At 34.2% G+C, this 19,969-nt stretch overlaps 2 protein-coding genes across 3 annotated transcripts in view; one reads left to right on the top strand and one right to left on the bottom strand.

Moving 5' to 3' along the window:
• The window catches only part of LOC126824788 (osmotic avoidance abnormal protein 3), a 31,251-nt gene extending 27,104 nt beyond the window's left edge, over positions 1-4,147 (bottom strand). For both annotated transcript variants that reach the window (XM_050554171.2, XM_050554173.2), the window contains exon 1: positions 3,849-4,147. The gene's annotated coding sequence lies outside the window, so the exon portion shown is untranslated. The remainder of the gene's footprint in view (positions 1-3,848) is intronic.
• Positions 4,148-4,591: 444 nt separating this feature from the next.
• On the top strand, positions 4,592-17,640 carry LOC126824364 (26S proteasome non-ATPase regulatory subunit 2). Its single transcript, XM_050553575.2, has 13 exons — positions 4,592-4,739; positions 7,189-7,245; positions 7,980-8,144; positions 9,077-9,198; positions 9,589-9,813; positions 10,063-10,221; positions 10,597-10,741; positions 11,325-11,385; positions 13,220-13,366; positions 14,836-14,942; positions 15,077-15,204; positions 15,590-15,677; positions 17,392-17,640. The coding sequence occupies exons 1-13, from the start codon at positions 4,641-4,643 to the stop codon at positions 17,638-17,640; spliced, it is 1,752 nt and encodes a 583-aa protein (XP_050409532.1). The 5' UTR covers positions 4,592-4,640.
• The last annotated feature ends 2,329 nt before the right edge of the window (positions 17,641-19,969 follow it).

The raw sequence follows: 19,969 nt of genomic DNA, 5'->3' as shown, positions 1-19,969 counted from the left end.
GAGCTCTGATGAATTTCGCTCAACACCCTCTTTTATAACCCCCTAATTTGTTTATGTCATAGATTGACCTTGGCTTTAATTTCCTTCCCACATATGGAATAAACACCCCCCATAATGCAAAGACCATAGCATTACATTGCATTCTTATCAATCACTGAACTCCTGGTTAGGCGTTTATCTCACACAACTTTTCTTCAAGAACGTGAGAGAGAGAAATGGAATTTAACTTCAACTTGACACAAACTAGGTCATTTCGGGACTAACGTATGGTTCAATTCTATTTCAAAAATTTGCCTGCAAATAGGGGGCTTTAGCAGTGGGAGAAACCAGAGGACCTGGAGAAAATATACAAGATTGGGCAGTCAACCTTACCCCTTTGGAATTGAAGATGGGAATCTAAACCACACCCCTTGACTCAATGGTACACCTTAGGAATTAATGTCCACATGTTAGATCAATTTCCCCCCCCCCCTCTCCACACACACACACACACCCCAACAGCTATTCATTTAATTGCTCTTTAAAGTGGCCAAAGAAACGGAGAAACTAACAGACAGAGCTTTGATACAAGTAACTGATAAAATTCCTAGTGCCAGCCCACAATGTTCTTAATAACTGTTGATTTCTTTAATTATTAATTAAATTGAATTAGTCATTTATATAGCGCGATTTATCCAGGGGGCCTGCTCAAATGCGCTTAGTCGTAAGCTCTCTGGAAAAGAATAGTCTTCAATCTGGATTTAAAGGTGTTCGTATCTTCTATTTGTTTTAGTGTTAGGGGTAGATCGTTCCATAAAACAGCAGCAGGTTTGTGGTAATATTTTATATTTTTTCTATCTATAGTTACAGGGCGTATAGCTATATTCTTTTGAATGAAAATCAGTCTAAAAGCACATATTAATGTAATATGAATAATATTAATGTTTGTGGCAATATGTTATATTTTTTTTATCTATACTTAAATGCGTATAGCTCTATTCTTTGGAACGAAAATCAGTCTAAAAGCACATATTAATGTAATATGAATAATATATATTAATTGATTTATATTCAATCTTTCAAAATGTTATTGTTATTTCTAATCAATAATGTTCAGTGCAGTAAGTGAACAATCCAAATTGACCAAGAATCGTTAACGCCTGCTTAGTCCAATCTACACGTTTGTTTTATTATTATTTTGGTGTTTGTGAATCAGTCATTACTAATTACTTCCGCATTGTCTTGTAGGATATGTTTTTCTTTCTTTATTACAAATGGCACCCGAAGCCATAGAATACACGACTCATGTACTGAATATAAAATGTTCATTGTTTCTTAAATATTGGATATTAGGATCCCATATTTTCACAGCAAGATAACAACATCAATATTGATTGAAATGGACAAATATTGAAATTTAATTCATGTCTTTAATTTCAAATATTATGGAAAATATTGAGTTAGAGATTTAGCTCCTTTAAATACATAATTTCTATGTTTCAAAAGCCAACACCTAGACACAAAGCTGAATACATTTTGTTTTCGGTTCACATTATATCTTTCTAGTGCAGCAGGCATGTCGATGGAAACTAGACGTCCTCAAATATATGAACAATCACCCAGTATACCACATATTTACATCACTGTTAAACTAGCAACACAAGTGTTTTTGCTATAACATTACTGTGAAAAAATTGTGGAAGAAAACAAATAGAATAAAATTAAAAAATATATCAAACAAGAACAATAATAATACATACGGTATAGGCATTCTAAATTTTAAAAGTAAACTTTCAACAGCTAAAATTTGTTATCCTTAAAATCCTTCTGATCACAACCACTTCTGAAACCAACTATAACTTCAGAGCAAGTCCCAACATAATATAAATCTAAGACAAAGCAACAAATATCCCCTCTAATGACACATAACCCCACATAATGGTAATGTACACACAAATCACATGTCAGCTGATTGATTGAATGATTTAAGTATAAGCTGACAACTAATTACATTAATTATTTATTGTAGTCAAGCTTTAATTATTAATATCTTCTATATCTAGTCTTCAATCAACAGTCCTCCAGCCTAGCATATTGATTTTAAAACTTCAAGGTTACATTTAATAACAACCATAGTCTACTGATAAATATAACATAATGGTACAGCACAGCAGGCAACAATAAAATAAAACTAATTCTATGTTGTATCTAATTTTGTACAGATATACTAGATTATGCTATATTGATATCAATATAATTATAAACTATGTTTTTACAGCCATGAGTTTAGCCCATCAAACCTATACCACTATCGCTTACAATCTCGAATTAATATCTTTAAATTATCAACAATTTGTATGGCTATCTCGGCCAGAGTTACATAACCCTTTATGAGAATATATAATAATGGTCACATCAAATGCTTTTTTTTACTCCAAATGAGAGAGAGATAAATGAGATTTAATATCTGCTCTACTCACTACTAACCATGTCAATTGGAGGCAAACATGGTGTTGTATTTTATATTTAAGTAAACTGCTTGTGTGCAGGCTCCTTTAAAACATGAGATGAAAGTCATAAGTACCAAAAGAAAACCTATGGATTTTTTTTAGATTTCTACAAATTGTCCAAATCACTATATTCTCTATTATATGTTGGGTATCTTTTAATATTGGATGTTTTCGTTGTATGAATATTATTAAATATTTCCCATGGCCAAACACTGATCAAATGAGCTGTAATTGTTATTTTAAGTCCAAGTCAAAATTATGAGTTCCTATAATACTGCTTTTGTTTTATTTGAGGGTAAAATTTCAGTAAATTTGCCTTTGGATATGGAAGAGACACTTTCTATTTAATAATCTACCAGGTAATCATTGGACTTTCAATCCATCACTGACTGTATCTGTGGTACTAAAGATAGGGTAAATGTACATGTAGATGCCTACCCAACATCGAGGAACAAAATAGTTTTAAATACTGCTTTTTTTTTTAAAAGGATATCAGTATTATCAATGTTACATTCAAGAGCCAAATGGTCATTCAACTTTCAACTAGATATGAAGGAGGTGAAAGTCAGCATCTGTGGTTCTATAATTAAAGTTCATGTTTATTATGTTACAAGTACCCATCCAGTAAGTACTAAGAATGCTGCTGTTCAATCAATATGATCAGCGTAAATCTCTTTTATTTTTTCCAAATAATGTAAGCTATTCTTGCATACTAAATACATTAAATAAGAGCTACATGTAGGCCCTATATGTAAAATATTCAAATAGTAAGTGCAGGGGGACTGCACCACACATAATTTACACAAAAACAAATATACGGACAAGACATAAAGCAGAACTCACAAACGCACAATTCAAATAAAAAGAATGGATCTGTGGGCTAGCTGTAAGCGTCCACTGCACTGTACACAGGGGCCTGTAGTGACACAGACTTCACATAAATTTGAAAACAATCAGGAATAAAACCCAGAGAAACCATTGTGTAATGCCAGCATTAGTCATGATCTGCTATATGTTACAATATTCACATTGTAGTAAAATTTAAAATTATACAACAAGTAACCACATAGGTGAAATGTATAACAAAAACCGGTAGACCAAAACTAGTTCTAAGTCAATTAAAAAAACGTTTTAGTATTCAATAGAATAGAGGCATATTGAACACAGTAGGAAAATGTCAAACAAAAATAGGCCTTGTTAAGATTGTTATTTTAATTAGATCTAGATCTACAATAACTAAAATAACTTTAGATTTTGATATATCCATCCTGAGACTGCCTGGAGAGTATTTTATTTTATCATTTTTGTGTCCGGAACTAAATTCCAAACGGGATTAGGTCCTTTAAAGTTAATACTTACTTTTCTTTTTCTCCCCTCAGTTGAACTAAATGGAATGCAGTATTGATATATTGTATAGGCCCTACTGACGTTATCACGCCTAAAAAAAGTAAAATAATTACGGAACTTCTTGCGTCCTTAGAAACGAGAGTAAATAGTCAAATTATGAACGATTTATAAATATCTGGGATTTATTCTTTCTGGGAAAAACTACGCAAACACACATTACAGTAAAGATGCGCCATGTTTAATTCCTTTAATTCTGATGATAACGCCATGAAGATTGATTTTAGGTTATAAATAAATGATACACGTTCACATTTTTTTTTAGCCATTAGCCTATTTATAAACTTCCGGTACAGGTGAATCGATAGAAAGATCATCCAGGCCATCTAATGTTTGTCGAGTGCTAAATGATAAGGGCAGATCAATTTTTCGTCATTGATCACGAGATGCTAATCCCAATCCTAACCCTAACCCCCACCCTGGACCTAGCCCCAATGTTTACCCTAACCCTAGCCTACAATCTCGCCAACAATCACGTGCCCTGATCTTATTTTACATCTCAGCCACCTTGACACCTTGATATTTGTGACCCAAAATAAAAATGACCCAGACCACGCCATTCTTGCGCTTTATCTTCTAATTTTTTAAAACAATAATTAAAACAAAAACATATACATAGTATTTTCTTTTATATTGATAATTCAGGAATTAATATGCAGTTTTACTTGATTTGCCAATTCATGTTTTCTTGAAATGAGTTATCCCCCCGTGCATTTGGAGGAATCAAGCACACCAACATCAGCAAACATGGCCGATAAAGCAAAAACGAAAACCGAGAATCCAAAAACAGAGAAAAAAGAAGACGAGAAGAAAAAGAATGGGGAAGAAAACAAAGAACAAGAATTGGTATAATAATGTTCTAATGAAAAATAGATATCTGCACCTTAATCAGAGCAGACAATCTTGTGTTTGATGTGATACATTGCTCCAATTTGGCAATTTCCCTTCTATTTTGCATTGTCATTTCATTCATTTTTTTATTAATAATTTTATATAAGCTAAAGTTCAAACACAGATTTTGAAACTTTCAAATTACATTATGCTGATTAAATTAGTTCAAGTTGTGAATGTGATGACGTTTTCGTTTTGATAAGATTAAGATAGCCTACCGTAATATAGTATACTCATATACATGTAATACTGGCCTTCCTAATCCATTTAGATCTAATATCTCAGCCATCCAATGTCCTAGACTAGAGAGTTGATTTTTGGCTTGTCATGTGAATAATTGTTTAGATAATTATTTACATAACATTTGACGCTAGAAAAAAGACCGGTGTGGCAGTTTCAGATGGTCCCTGGTGTGTGATTACCGTTTGGCGCATGCGCAGTTGTAGGAGTCACCTCACACCGTTACAGACGCGGTGTGCATTGACTCCTCGTGATAGGATTTCCCCTAAGATGTTCTTACAGTCAAATCAATATATTATAGACTATTATATATTTACAATATTACCACTAAGAGAGGATGCAAATTGACGATCTTTATTATTATTATTTAGTTTATATACCCGTCCATAATGCGAACTTTCTCTCTTGTAGTTGGGCTGTCTACATGCATGTTTGAATGTACGTATGGGATGGTGTAATAAATCTATATTTATGTTAAAGAAATCGGAATAAGAAATTCCATACTTTTATATTTGTGTTAAATGAAGCCACGAAATATCAAAGGCCTTAATCTTCCCTTGGAGGTGAATTAATTGATAATTTCAAGCCAATCATCAATTTGTATGGTTTCCACTGATCGTACGTGTGTAGAACGACTAATCACTAAAAAAAACAACGGCAACAAATAACGAACGAAGTATCAATTTCAAGCCAATCAACTTAGATCCGTTGATCGTGTAACTACTGATCGCTAAAACAACAGCTAATCACGTCAACAAGTATTTTATTAATGACAAAACTCTAATCAAGTACATGATATATTTTTTCCTGTACTGACCAGTGGTCAGGAACCAACTCACACTGCAGGAAGTAGATATAGTTTCGTTGTTAAGGCAAACATCAGTTTCGGACATGCGCAAGTGCCCAGGAGAAAACACACACCAGGAGTCAACTCAAACTATCACACCGGGTTAATAGTTTTGTTTATGTGATAAATATATAATTCAGTTAGTAAGACATTCCTGTGTTCTTACTTATCCCTACTGCTTATAATAACTGCTAATTATTAAAAATCCAATACTGACAATAGAGATTACATCATTACATGTAGTCCCAACACTTTCCGTATTAATTCCATCACGATCGATCAGTACATAATACTTTAACACAGATATCGGTAATCATCTTGACAAAAAACAACAAGACGGTACCGATACAAATAAGAATTTAAAAAAAAAACCCAACAGATTTTAAAAAGGCGGCAACATATGCTGAGTGAGCTAAATAGAAGAGCCTGCTGACTGGTGAAGTCAGGTTGTTGATCACGTTTATTCGTTGTCTGGTACATTCGCTGACATTTTACAACAGTAGTCAGTACTCTATTTATTATACTGTTAGGTAACTCTTATGTAATAAATGGAAAGTTCTTTAGGGAAATAGGGTTTGGATGGCCGAATGGTTAGCACATGTTTGCTGTATCATACAGTCTGTCATTGAGTCAACTGGTGTGGTTTCGATTCCCCGGTTGTAGGCTACATGAGAAGGAGTAGGGTCGCCTGTCCAACCTCGTGGGTTTTCTCTAGGTCCTCCGGTTTCCTTCCACTGCTAAAGACCCCTACGCGCAAGCGAATTATTGAAATAAAATTGAACCATGTGTTAGTCCCAAAATGACCTAGTTTGTCACTTTGTTGAAAGAATAGAAAGTGCACATATATATGATTATTTTAAATTTAAAGTACTTTATTCAACAGTGTGTTTAGCAGACAGTAAAAATCAAACATACATGTAATTAATGTGTAATTGTATAAATATAGATTGGATGAAATGGTTTTTCAAAATGTGATTTGGTTTAACCTAGAAACCAAATCAACTACGACTAAACCGGTTAACTGTGACAACCCTAGAAATCGCACCTACCTATATAATGTCCCATGAAATTTTAGGTTTTTATTTCTCATTTAATATTTTTTAAAACGAGTACAGGAGTCAGCTTCTTGATGAGGTATGCCAGGGGGATCAAATCTGACACTAGGAATATGAAGATTATCAAGACCCTCAGAACCTTTAAAGTTTAAAGGTTGAGAAAAACTGACAACAAATGGAGACTTTTTGTTTTATTCTCTGATGCACATCAGCCATCTTAGTAGACAAAGAAAATACTTTTATGTGTTCTTTTGTTTTTCAGACTGAGGAAGATCAGCTATTACATGATGAGTTGAATTTGTGTGTTGAAAGATTGACTGTAAGTATTGTTCCACAGGTTGGTCTGCAATAATTCAGTTTTATAGCCGTTCGATATATTACATATTATACCAGTAATGTTAGGCCTACATGTACCTATAATAGTACTGGTAACATGTCATGTATATTGTTATTATGAAAAATTTACTGTGTTGTATTCTGTGGTCACGTTTGTTCTATAATGAAAGTAGGCCTCTATGCTCTACGCAAATTTTCTAGGAATTTCATATTTATAAAACTAAGAACATAAAATAGTTTTTGGCATGTACAATGTATATTATATACATGTAGTATGCACACATGTAAGTAAATGTTAACTGACCTATAGTTACACTAACACATAACAGGTACATGTAGTTGCTAATGTAATTATTTGTATTCCACTGAAAGCTGGTATGTTAAGATTACAGTGGTATAAAATGAGGCAACCACCATTGGGCATACACTGCTCCAAAAATTGTGGCACAACTTTGTACAGTTTTTTGTATTGTTCCATAGCCTTGTCAAAACAACCCAGATAGGGCCATGGAGCTACCACAAAATTTTGTAAATCTATATGAATGACAATTATAATTTGTAAAAACTTTATAGCTGTGTTCCTCATGATAGTCTTCATAGTCTGTTGATATACATAGATTCTATTCTAATTATCCATGCAAACAAATGTAGATGCTAAAATTTGACTTTGAATTGAAAATAACGACCTTTCTTTTTCTTTATTACAAACAACTATAGGAATCGGATCAAAAGTTGTATAAAGCTGCACTGGAAAATCTGAGAACTCTTATTAGAGCATCCACAACATCGATGACATCAGTTCCAAAACCTCTCAAATATTTACGACCCCATTATGACACTCTGAAACAGGTGCATGAAAAGATCAAGGATGGGGATACCAAGGTATTGTTTACTATTTTATTACAAATTAACATTCTTGACAATTATCAGTGATTGATTGATTGAATCATTCATTCATACATGTAAATGTTATGAATAAGGCAGTTAGAAAGAAATAAAATGGAGTTTAACATCTTACTCTTCTGCTCCTGCTGGACTAATGAAGACGGGCATACGCCGTACAGTGTGCTATGAGGGAAATTTTGCCTGGATAGCGGCACTATGGCCTCCTCTTATATCAAATTCCAAATCCCAAGGTATCTTTTGCGTGCACGCCAATGTGTACACGGGAACTCAGTTTTTCGTTCAATTTGAATGACTATGTGTTGGCCCTTGCCAGGCCCCCTGTCCTGCACCACTGGCAAGGGGGAACCATGCCGGAAAATCTTGATGAACTTTCCTGGCCAATGCAGGGATAAAATACCCGACCTCCAGGTTAGCGAGCCAATGTCTTACCCGCCTATCCACCATGACTCCAAGGCAGTTAGATAGGTTATGTTTGAATAGACATTGAAGAACCACTGCCTAGTAAACAGAAAATCGAGGTGGATTTAGACATTGTGTTGTGATTTAAACACAAGACCTTCAGCATGAAAAGCATGCATATCAATACAATACTTCTGCCCTTTTGAGACTAACATATGGTAATTTTCATTTCTATCTATGATTACAACCCATGCGACAATTTCAATTTTACTTGCTCTGCTTTGAATTCTTGACTCGGCACAACATGTGATAACCAGGTTTGATCATTTCTAATGGTACTTCTCGACCAATGCCTAGATTCAAACTCTGGACTTTTCAAGTCAGGTTCTTCATTCACACAATAGTTACTTTGCTAAAAGAAATGTTTCAGATTTTTCTTTTAAGAAATTTAAGTAACATATTGATATGTATGGTATTTGTATATATTTATTTTGTGGTTCCCTTTTCAGAAATTCTGTGCTGATATTATCTCTGTATTAGGTATGACAATGAGTGATGGTAGAGACAGTTTAAAATACAGATTGTTGGGTTCAAAAGAAGAAATAGGATCTTGGGGACATGAATATGTAAGGTAAGTAGTTAATGACCAACCAAAAATGGAATCTCATTCACACCAAGGCATCAGATTACATAACAGGTACATGTGAATCTGTTTTAATTTTATCCGGGGGTGGGGGGGGGGAGATGGTATTTACCCCATTTTATTGTTCTAGATGATAAAATGAACATATTACAAATATCCACCGCTGGTTAAAAAATAAATGTTTGAATATTGTATATTCACTCAGCTATTGAATGTTCTATATCTGTTTATAAAACAAAATGTTCTATATCAATTGGATGTGTTCTAAATATTAATCAGATATAATTATTTTATTATATATCAATTGGATGTGTTCTATATATTAATCAAATATAATCATTGTGTTCTATGTCAATAATCATTGTGTCTTTTGTCTAGGCATCTAACTGGTCAGATTGCACAGGAATGGCAGGATACTGAAATTGGTGATAAAATTATGAAAGATCAACTTATTATTCTAACTAAGCAAATAGTACCGTATCATATGACGCATAACGCAGAAGCAGAAGCGTGTGATCTATTGATGGAAATAGAGAGATTAGATTTATTGATGGAATATATTGATGACTCAGTTTATTCTAGAGTTTGTCTCTATCTAACAAGGTATGTATTGAAATACAAATATCATGCCTTTTTCAAGAGAAAATAATTATTGATTAGCCAAAACACAATCTTGTGTTTCTATCATAAAATCAAAAATTGATTGGTATTTGAAGAAATGAAATTAAAATATCTTACATTGACTTTGCATCTATTTGTCAGAATTTGTAATGTTTCTGAAATATTGATGTGTGGGGGTTTTATTTGAGTAAATATTTGTTGAGTTAACTTTCATACCATTTTATTTTTCAGTTGTGTACCCTATGTACCAGATCCTGAAAACACTACACTTATAAAAACAGCTGTAGATATATATCTTAAATTTAAACAATTTCCACAAGCCTTACGATTTGCTCTCCATTTAAACGACATCAAACTTATAGAAGAAATATTTTATTCTTGCAATGACACGTTAGTAATTTATGTGTTTCTTTTATTATATATTCATATACAAAGACCGTCTTCATTAACCCAATCACAGAAAAATAGGATGTTGCAGAGAGAAAATACTACAACTTTCATAGTTTTTGTTGGACTTTGTTAATTTTTCTGATCTTTAGTAAATACTTGTACAGAACCCCATTTACATTACATGTAAAATTATTAGATGTTTAAACACTTGCTGTTTATAAACATTATCTTGCATGTATCATCTAGAAAGTAGATTTGATTCTGACCCCTTCTTCTACTTTATAAAACAATTTTTAGTAGCTCAGAAATTTTGTTTGCTTTCATTTCATTTAGATAGAAAAATTAAAATTATTAGTAGATCATTTGCTTTTACAGACACATGCAGAAACAACTAGCTTATTTACTAGGACGTCAACAGATATTTTTAGAGTTAAATGAAGATATGGAAGAATATGATGAATTAACCGAAATAATGTCTAATGCTCATCTAAATAATAACTTTCTGGCTTTAGCTCGAGAGGTATGTCAAATTTCAAGAAGCTTTGCTTGAGTTAGAATTGACACCAGGCATAAAAGATGACCATGAATACAAGCAGGTTTAATGAAAGTAGATTTCCCACATTAACTGTATTTTTATAAGATATGGACCATGAACATATTGATTTAAGATAAAAGTAGAGACAATGTGATTTTAATCAAAAAACAACTGTGTAAATTAAAGGTTACATTATTGAAGATTAGATAAGAAACTGGTAGTTCTCACAAATAATAGTTAAAAACTAGATAATGAAAAGGCAATATGCTGAAAATCTCTAGTCAGATAGCTTCACTCTAAGCCGAGAAACCATATTTTAAAATCCCTGTAGCTTCGATTGTCATTGTTACCGCTGTCATGACAATTAACATAGTCTCAATTATCCATATTTTGTGGTTAATCATCAATAGGCGTTGAATAGCAGTTCGGATTTAAATCCAATGAAAATCGGACACATTAGATGGCATTGAGAGTTGATTATGGTCTAAACATTTCAGACCTGCAATAGGCAGATTTACCTTTTGCATAATGTATGTTTAATATGGAATATTTCTCTTTATTTTTACAGTTGGATATAATGGAGCCTAAAGTACCTGAAGATATTTATAAAAGTCATTTAGAACCTAATAGTAAGTAACGAGAAACTCTGAAACTGTTAGAAGTTTGTGTTATAAAATAGCACAGATCTATATCCTTCAGTGTCTGCATAACATGGGGGGGTGGAGTAAATATACTATTCAAAAAAAGTAGGGGATATTTGATTTTGGGGGCATAATACTAAAATATGCAAATGACTACGAAAAAAGACACTATAGAACCTAACAGAAGAAACATTTCCAGTTACATGTGACGCCCAAAATGAAAGGTTACGTGCCCTTGGCATGCTACAGATCGGCACAACACAGGCGGTTGTGGCGCGGACGATGAATGTTTCTCAGTCTGTCATAAGCAGGCTATGGTCCAGATACCGTGATACACAATCTGTACAGGACAGACCACGCTCAGGTCGACCAAGGGCGACAACTCAAGCCCAGGATCGATTTATCCGTACCTTGGCCTTGAGAAATCGTGTCATCACAGCAAATCAGATCAGCGCTCGTCTTCAAACAGACACTGGTGTGAGAGTGAGTGGCCAGACGATTCGGAATCGACTGCATAGGGGTCACCTTCGCGCCCGACGTCCTCGCGTGATCCCTTGTTTGAGAGATCATCACATTCAGGCAAGACGTCGTTGGTGTAGGGATCGTCAACACTGGGATAATCGACGCTGGAGCAATGTGATGTTTTCAGATGAGTCAAGGTTCACTGTTGATTTTTTGGACAGACGTAGGAGGGTGTGGCGTCGTCGAAACGAGCGCTTCCAAGACGTTAACGTCATCAGACATGATCGATTTGGGGGTGGTTCTGTTATGGTGTGGGGAGGCATCACTGTTGCTGGAAGAACGGCTTTACATGTTGTTGCAGGGCGTGTTACAGGCCAGTACTACCGGGACAACATCTTGGCAGTCCATGTTGTGCCGTTCGCACGACGTCATGGCCGCCGTTTCATCTTCCAGGATGACAACGCAAGATGTCACAGGGCCAGGATCGTTACAGGTTACCTCCAACAACAGAACATCACCACATTACCTTGGCCAGCACTGAGTCCCGACCTCTCCCCCATCGAGCATGTCTGGGACATGCTTGGACAGAGGTTACGTCAACGTCAACAACGTCCTGCCAATGTCCAAGAACTTGCTGCTGCGTTGCAACAGGAATGGGACAATCTGGACCAAAATGACCTTAGACGTCTCATTAGGAGTATGCCACGTCGGATCAATGCTTGTTTGGCAAACAGAGGAGGATTTACCCGTTACTGACTTGGTTGTGATGCTGTGGTAACTTTGCTGTTTGACCCCGGGTATCATTTTACCCTTATAATGGTCAGTCTGTGCCTTACTTAGTCTAACGATCATTTGGAATAAATCGATGAATGTGAACTTCATTTCATTTTGTCATTTGTTTCTTCGTCAGTTTCATTAGGTGACTTTAATAACACTTAAAAATCAAATATCCCCTACTTTTTTTGAATAGTATACTATTCTTCAGAGTAATTGGATAGTAAGGTTATATATTATATGTATGGAGCCGAAAGAATTATTGACAGACTGAGAATTACAGAGATACGCTGGATTCTATATGATTATTAAGTTTTAAACTCTTCCTTCCTTGCTGTTAAATTCACCAATCAACATTTAAAGCAGTAAAGCAATTTATATAGTAGATCTTTAGTTTGCCATGTATGCAGTCGGTTTTCTTGTTCCCATCCTTAGTTGAATAAGAAAAAAATGTATTCCAAAATACCATGTATGTTAGTCCCATAAATGGCCTGATCAAGTGGACTTAAAACCTCATTTCCTTTCATTACAGCTATGAAAATAGCAAACATAAATTTTGTATTAAAAGTTTATTTTCCATCAACAGGATCTACACTTGGACCAAGTACAGTAGATAGTGCTAGACAGAATTTAGCAGCATCTTTTGTTAATGGTTTTGTTAATGCAGCATTTGGTGCCGATAAATTATTAATGGAAGATGGTAATAAATGGTTCTTCAAGAACAAAGAACATGGTAAGATATGTCATTTGAAAAACTGCTATAATTTGAATCTTAAATATTGTGGTACCCCTCACATCCAGTGAATGTTCAGCTTTCATTTCTAAAGTGATTATATAACAGCTGTGATGCCAAAAAATGCAATAGGGTTTAACATTCTACTTTCTGCACCGACTGGGCTAATGCAGACGTGCTTACACCATACAGTGTGCTGTTAGGAAAATTTTACCTGACAGCAGTGCTATAGCCTTCTCTTATCAAATTCCAACTGTCAAGGGTTCTTTTACGTGCATGCCAATGTCACTACTGCATGCAAATCCCATGAAATCTAGTTGGTTATCAAATTTACATAAACTGAAAATATCACATTCTTTATATAAAGAAATAGATTTGTTTTTTACATCAACTTTTCAAACTAGCCATGCCACCAGTCGATGAAGCTTTAGGGGTAACACCAACCTGGGGTTTCATCTGTGTCTGATATCTCAAAGCCACTTGTTACTGCTGTTGGGGGGGTTGGATGGCCGAATGGTGAGCATGTGCGCGTTGTATCATAAGGTCTATCATTGAGTCAACTGGCGTGGTTTCAATTCCCCAGTTGTATGTGACAAGGAGTAGGGTCGCCTGTCCAACCTCGTGGGTTTTCCCTGGGTCCTCTGTTTTCCTCACACTGCTAAAGACCCCTACGCGCAAGCATATTATTGAAATAAAATTGAACCATATGTTAGTCCCGTAATGACCTAGTTTGTGTCGAGTGGATGTTAAACATCATTTCTCTCTCGCGCGCGCTCTCTCTCTCTCTCTCTCTCTGTTACTGCTGTTGAAGATGATCAACAGTGGATAATTAACTATGATCAGCACCCAAATGTAGATAGTTAATAATCAGAACTTCACCAATCTGTGAAAAGACATGATACATTTAATATTTGCCTCAAAATAATAATTTCCCATGTATCATATGCTTGTAAAAAAGGTTCAAAACAAAAATTATGAATAATGATTTGAATATGATGTCATGAATTTTAAAAAAAAGAGTATGCTTAAGTTTGAATGATTAAATTCATTATTACTTGCCCTTCTTTTACTGTTTTGAATTCAATCAGGGATCTGATGTAGGCATTTTGCCTATGACATTCTCTATGTATCTTCCAAATAATGAAGCCCTACATGTATAGTAACAGCTTTGATGCACGCACATGCAATATCAGTGTAGTAGCTTGTATATACAGTAGAATATGTATTCGGCAGCTACTCAAGGGGATTGGTTGAAGTCTACTTTTAGATGATGATAATTAAGGAAACTGGAGTAAGCTTTGTCATTGAATATGGTGGCATAATTATCAATATAAAAATTTCTAATATTTAACTAGTAGCAGTAATCATGAGAAATAGTCTTTGCAAGGTTGTAGTTGAAATTCAATTAAGAATATGTCCATTGTAGTTTGTAATCATGTATTAAAAAGAATCATTTCTTTATTTTATAGGCATGTTAAGTGCTGCAGCATCTCTAGGTCTTATATTATTATGGGATGTAGATGGTGGATTAACACAGATTGATAAATATTTATATTCATCTGAAGATTATATTAAAGTAAGTAAAAGAAAAATTTCCATGTTAATTAATTGTATAAATTCCTTGGGTTGTCAGTATTTAGAAATTTTGAGGAAAATGTTGAAAAAATGTTTTAACATAATTTCTATGAATTTATAATGTATGTATTTTAGGCTGGAGCTTTATTAGCTTGTGGTATAGTTAATTCTGGTGTAAGAAATGAATGTGACCCAGCTTTAGCTTTGTTAACAGACTATGTCATGCATAACAGTAACGTGATGAGGATAGGAGCAATAGTTGGGTGAGTTTTCTACTGATATCTAAACAGTCGTTTCATTGTGTATGATAGAAGAGATACCAGGAACTGAAGACTTTCTGTGCTTGTTGTCATCTTCCAATTTTCAAATATTCTCTCTCTTGTATTAAACGGCAGTGAAAATCAATGTTTTCTAGTATCTTTCAGAATGGAAATCTTGTAAAACAATTGAAATAGGCTAAGTATTGTGAGTAGTATATTGAATAGAAATAAGAATATGAATTTCTCGAGAGGGATGCAATACAAAGGGAGGTAACTCTTTCTATGGTTCTTAAACTCATATTATGTCCCCTTAGACCACAAAATTGTAGCCAACATCCATGAAATGTTTATTATGGACACAGATATATATGTTTGAATTGTATTACAGATTAGGATTAGCTTATGCTGGATCAAATAGAGATGATGTTATTAGTCTTATTTTACCTGTTATGGGAGATTCTAAATCTAACATGGAGGTAAGTATTACTTTGTGGAATTATTTTTTTAAACTAAAGTTAGATTTTTAATAACTTCAGTATTTGTTACATATGGTCAAACCTATTTGCATTGTTATAGCCACTGTCACACATTGATACTGATTTAATTATACAGTACATCAATGGGAACTGACATTTAACTTTTTAATATAAGAGTTAGTTTTGTGGTTGTATGTGTGGACATGCAAGCTTTCATCAAAAACAGATTAAACAATGAATATTCACATGAAGATCAGGTCCTGTTTAATGGTGATTTGCTGCAATTTAAGTCAGGGAATTGTTACAGTATAGCCAGAAAGAGTCTCTGTGAAAACGAGTTCACCCTCAATCCATTCACTCAGTTTGATATTTGTTGTTTATTTCTTGCAATGTCTTGTGTAATTTGTCTGCAGGTTTTGTTTTTCTGTGTAGTACGATCCTCATACACTTACTATTAAGTCCGTCAATTCTCTAAAAATCTGTTTATACGGACATACCAACGATATCCGAAAATTTAATGACACCCCCGTAGCCAAACATTTTAGTACCACGGGACACAAATTTCAAGCCCAAATTATCGCTAAAACGGGACGTAACACCAACGTCCGATTACGTCACCAAGAATCGATCATCGACCTCTTAGCAACCCAAGCTCCTGGAGGTTTGAACGAACAAACTTAAGAAAAACCGAAGATGGGATTCGAATGTCCGTTTTGCAGCAAAACATTCTTAAACGGAAGTAATGGTAAAAAACACATTAGAAATGTGCATAAAACTACAACCATCAAAAAGAAAAGAAGAGAAGGGATGACATACCAAAAGTCAACCGCACCAGTGGACAACTCTGTCAATAAGAAAACCGAAAAAGCCGCAAGTTCAACCATCAAGAAAAACGATAACGTTAAAAGAAATCAAGCAGAATCAATACCAATTTTACCACCATCAACGTGGATTCGACCCTTTGAATCAAGACCAAAATTTATTTACGTAAAGGGCTATAAATATGAACTAAAAGTTGAAAACAATCAAATGATTACTCAACCTTATAAAGAAGATAATCCAGAAAGTACCATCCCAGTTCCCATTAATAACACCAATAAAGAAGAAACAGCCACCGCCACCGCTATTTTAGAAGAAATTAATGACAATTATCTTATTTAAATATGCGATAATTCACCTAAAAAAAAATTTTACTGTCAAAATAAAACCTAAATCACTATTTAATTTACTTTAATAATTTTATTATCTTTAATTTATTATTTTTAAAAATCTTTTTGTACATACAAATAAATTTAACGATCCTTATTTTTTTAACAATCCTTAATTTTAACAATCCTTAATTTTAACAATCTTTTACTGTTTAACCAGTCATTGTACATAAATTTAAAATCCTGTGACGTCATCTCTTTTGTTTGTATATAAGGCGTCACAGGATTCATAAAAAATCATTCTTGAAAAAGGGTATTACACCCGAAATGTTGATTCATATAAAGATCTTTAAAATCTACAAGTCTGTTGCTGGTTCTGTTTGGCGGGGACTCTTTAATTTTTACTCATTCTACTACTCCGCCCCGCCGGCATCAGTTTTTGATCCAGTCCCGACGCAGATGTACCAGCCTGTCCAGCTATCTTTTTAATTCAAGGGATTGTTGCCGTACCCCTCTCCGTTTTCCTATTATGTGAATAAATAAATATTAATTATTTATAATTGAAGGTTATTGGTATGGCGGCATTAGCATGCGGTATGATATCTGTTGGGAGCTGTAATGGTGAAGTTACATCTACTATTCTACAAACTATGATGGAAAGATCAGAATCCGAACTTAAAGACACATATTCTAGATATTTAGCTCTTGGTTTAGCTTTACCATATTTAGGTATGACTCATACTGATAATACAAATTCTTTGATTAATAATAAACAGTCTCTCAAATTCTCTAATCTAATGCAGCGATTTATTTGAAATTTTTTTTGCAAAAATTTTAATCAAAAGATAATGCTGGACCAAAGTTTTATTTAAAAGATCCTTGGCAGTTGAAATTGATATAAGAGAAGGATGTAGCACACTGCATGGCATATGCCCATCTTCATTAACCCAGATGGAGCAGACCAGTAGGACATTAAACCCCATTTCATTTAATTTCAATTATCAACCTATTATTATTGTGTATGGTAATGTATTTTAGGAAAACAAGATTCTGTAGACGCGACACTGGTAGCTTTAGAGGTTGTAGGTGAACCATTGAAATCTATGGCCACAGTTTTAGTTGATGTTTGTGCGTATGCAGGAACGGGCAACGTGCTGAAAGTACAGCATTTGCTTCACGTCTGCTCGGAACATGATGATTCAAAAGATTCAGTAAGTTTCATCTTTATATAATTCAGTGAATCCCATGAATAATTAAACCCCATTTCTAGCTTTCTCTCTCTCTTAACTTGAGAAAAATGGGCGACAAGCAGACTTCACGAAAACAAGGACAGATCTTCAGCAATCACGAGTGAAACATGTTTTGAGTAGTTGAGTGGCCGAGTGGTCTAAAGCATGCATTTTAAATCATAAGGTCTGTCTGTCATGTTGTTGTTGTGTTTTGATTTTATGTTTATACCAGCGGTTGACCAGGCGTAGCACGGGTACAGGCCTATGTTACTCCCCGTTCTGAGCTACTTCTATACACCAAATTTCAGCCTCGAGACAGCCCTAGTATAGCCAACCCTGAACAGATGGACAAACAAGCGATAGTCACAAATATTAGTATAGATAGATGTGACCATAAGACTCGCTTGGCTAACATCTAATTTCTTCACACTGCTAAAGATCGCTTCACCCAAGTTAATTATTGAAATAAAAATAATCTTATTATACCACATGTTAATCCCAAAATAACCCAGTTTATTTTGAGTGGACATTAAACCTCAGTTCCTCTCTCCCTCTCTAACTCTCTCTCTCTCTCTGAATCGTGTTCTCCATATTTGTCGCCATTGAATAACTGGATTCTTGATAGCATCAGCTATTGACCATTGTTTTAAATTTTATATTGTACCTGGATGTTAACTGAATACACAAGCCAAGTCAATATCTAAACACTCTACTACATGAATGATATTGATTAAAATTGTCCAATATTCAAATTAATATTACTATATATGGATAATTCTTTTTTATTGCAGGAAAATAATGAAAAGAAAGATGATAAAAATAAAAAGAAGGATGATAAAAAAGAAAAAGAACCAGCTGGTCCCGATCTTTCAGTACAACAAGGTCAGTAGCATTGATTCATATTTATTGATAAATCAGAGGTATATCTGATGAATGGTTCGGTCAGGGATCGAATTTGACGGACGCAAACACGCAAAATGCATGTTGATTTTGTAGACTGCGTGTCACAAAATATGTCACACGAAAAAAAATGCGTGTAACATTTTTTCACTTATTGTTATTGAATAACAAGATTTCTTCTTTTACGCAAAATCAAGACGATAATTATGACAAAAAACAGAAATTCTATAGATTATTTTCCGTCCTAAGTTCCTTGCAAAATGTAAATAAAGCGATGTCTATATCCGGCGTTTTGTGACATCTGCGCATGCGTTTTTTCCCCCGAACTGATCGGGGTAAAAATCTTATATTTTATCGGCTTGGAGTTTACCCTATTCAATAAAAACAATACACACATATCATAAATGACCTCTTTTAGTGTTCGACTATCTGTCCTTTCATTATTGTCGTTATATTCCATCAAGCAAACTCCGACATCGGTCAAAAATATACGTTGCTTTCACGGACAGAAATTGACAAACAGTTTATTAATAGTATTCTGGATGATATTTAACACAAATATTGAAAAAATGTTTACCTTTTGATGTTATTTACGTCATTTTATTGCTTAATGATGAATAAGTACTATAATATTATAATATAAGGAGCTTTGTTTACGTCACGTGACTTCGCGCTCAATTTTCCACCCATTAGCATTATCCGTTTCTTTTCAATTTCTATAAATCTTGACAAATTGTTTATACCGATACTTTGATTTTCTAAAGGAATCATTGATTTTCAGATTGAAATAAATTTTAATAAAGCAGAAATATAAATAATGCCGAGAGTTTCGGTAGACTGATTTAATTATCATTCACTTCAGCGTCGGACGTACGTGTCATGCATAGCTGTCCGTGATCCGAAAAATTACTAAATCAATGGACACTTTTTGACACATAGTACTTATGTTTTATAGTTTAATTTACTATCCTTGTATTATATAATGCATCCTCAAGAAGGTATACGCTTGAATGAG

This window comes from Patella vulgata, chromosome 6 (genome assembly GCF_932274485.2).
Source record: "Patella vulgata chromosome 6, xgPatVulg1.2, whole genome shotgun sequence".
Lineage (NCBI taxonomy): Eukaryota > Metazoa > Mollusca > Gastropoda > Patellidae > Patella > Patella vulgata.
This window is presented reverse-complemented; position numbering and strand designations above follow the sequence as displayed.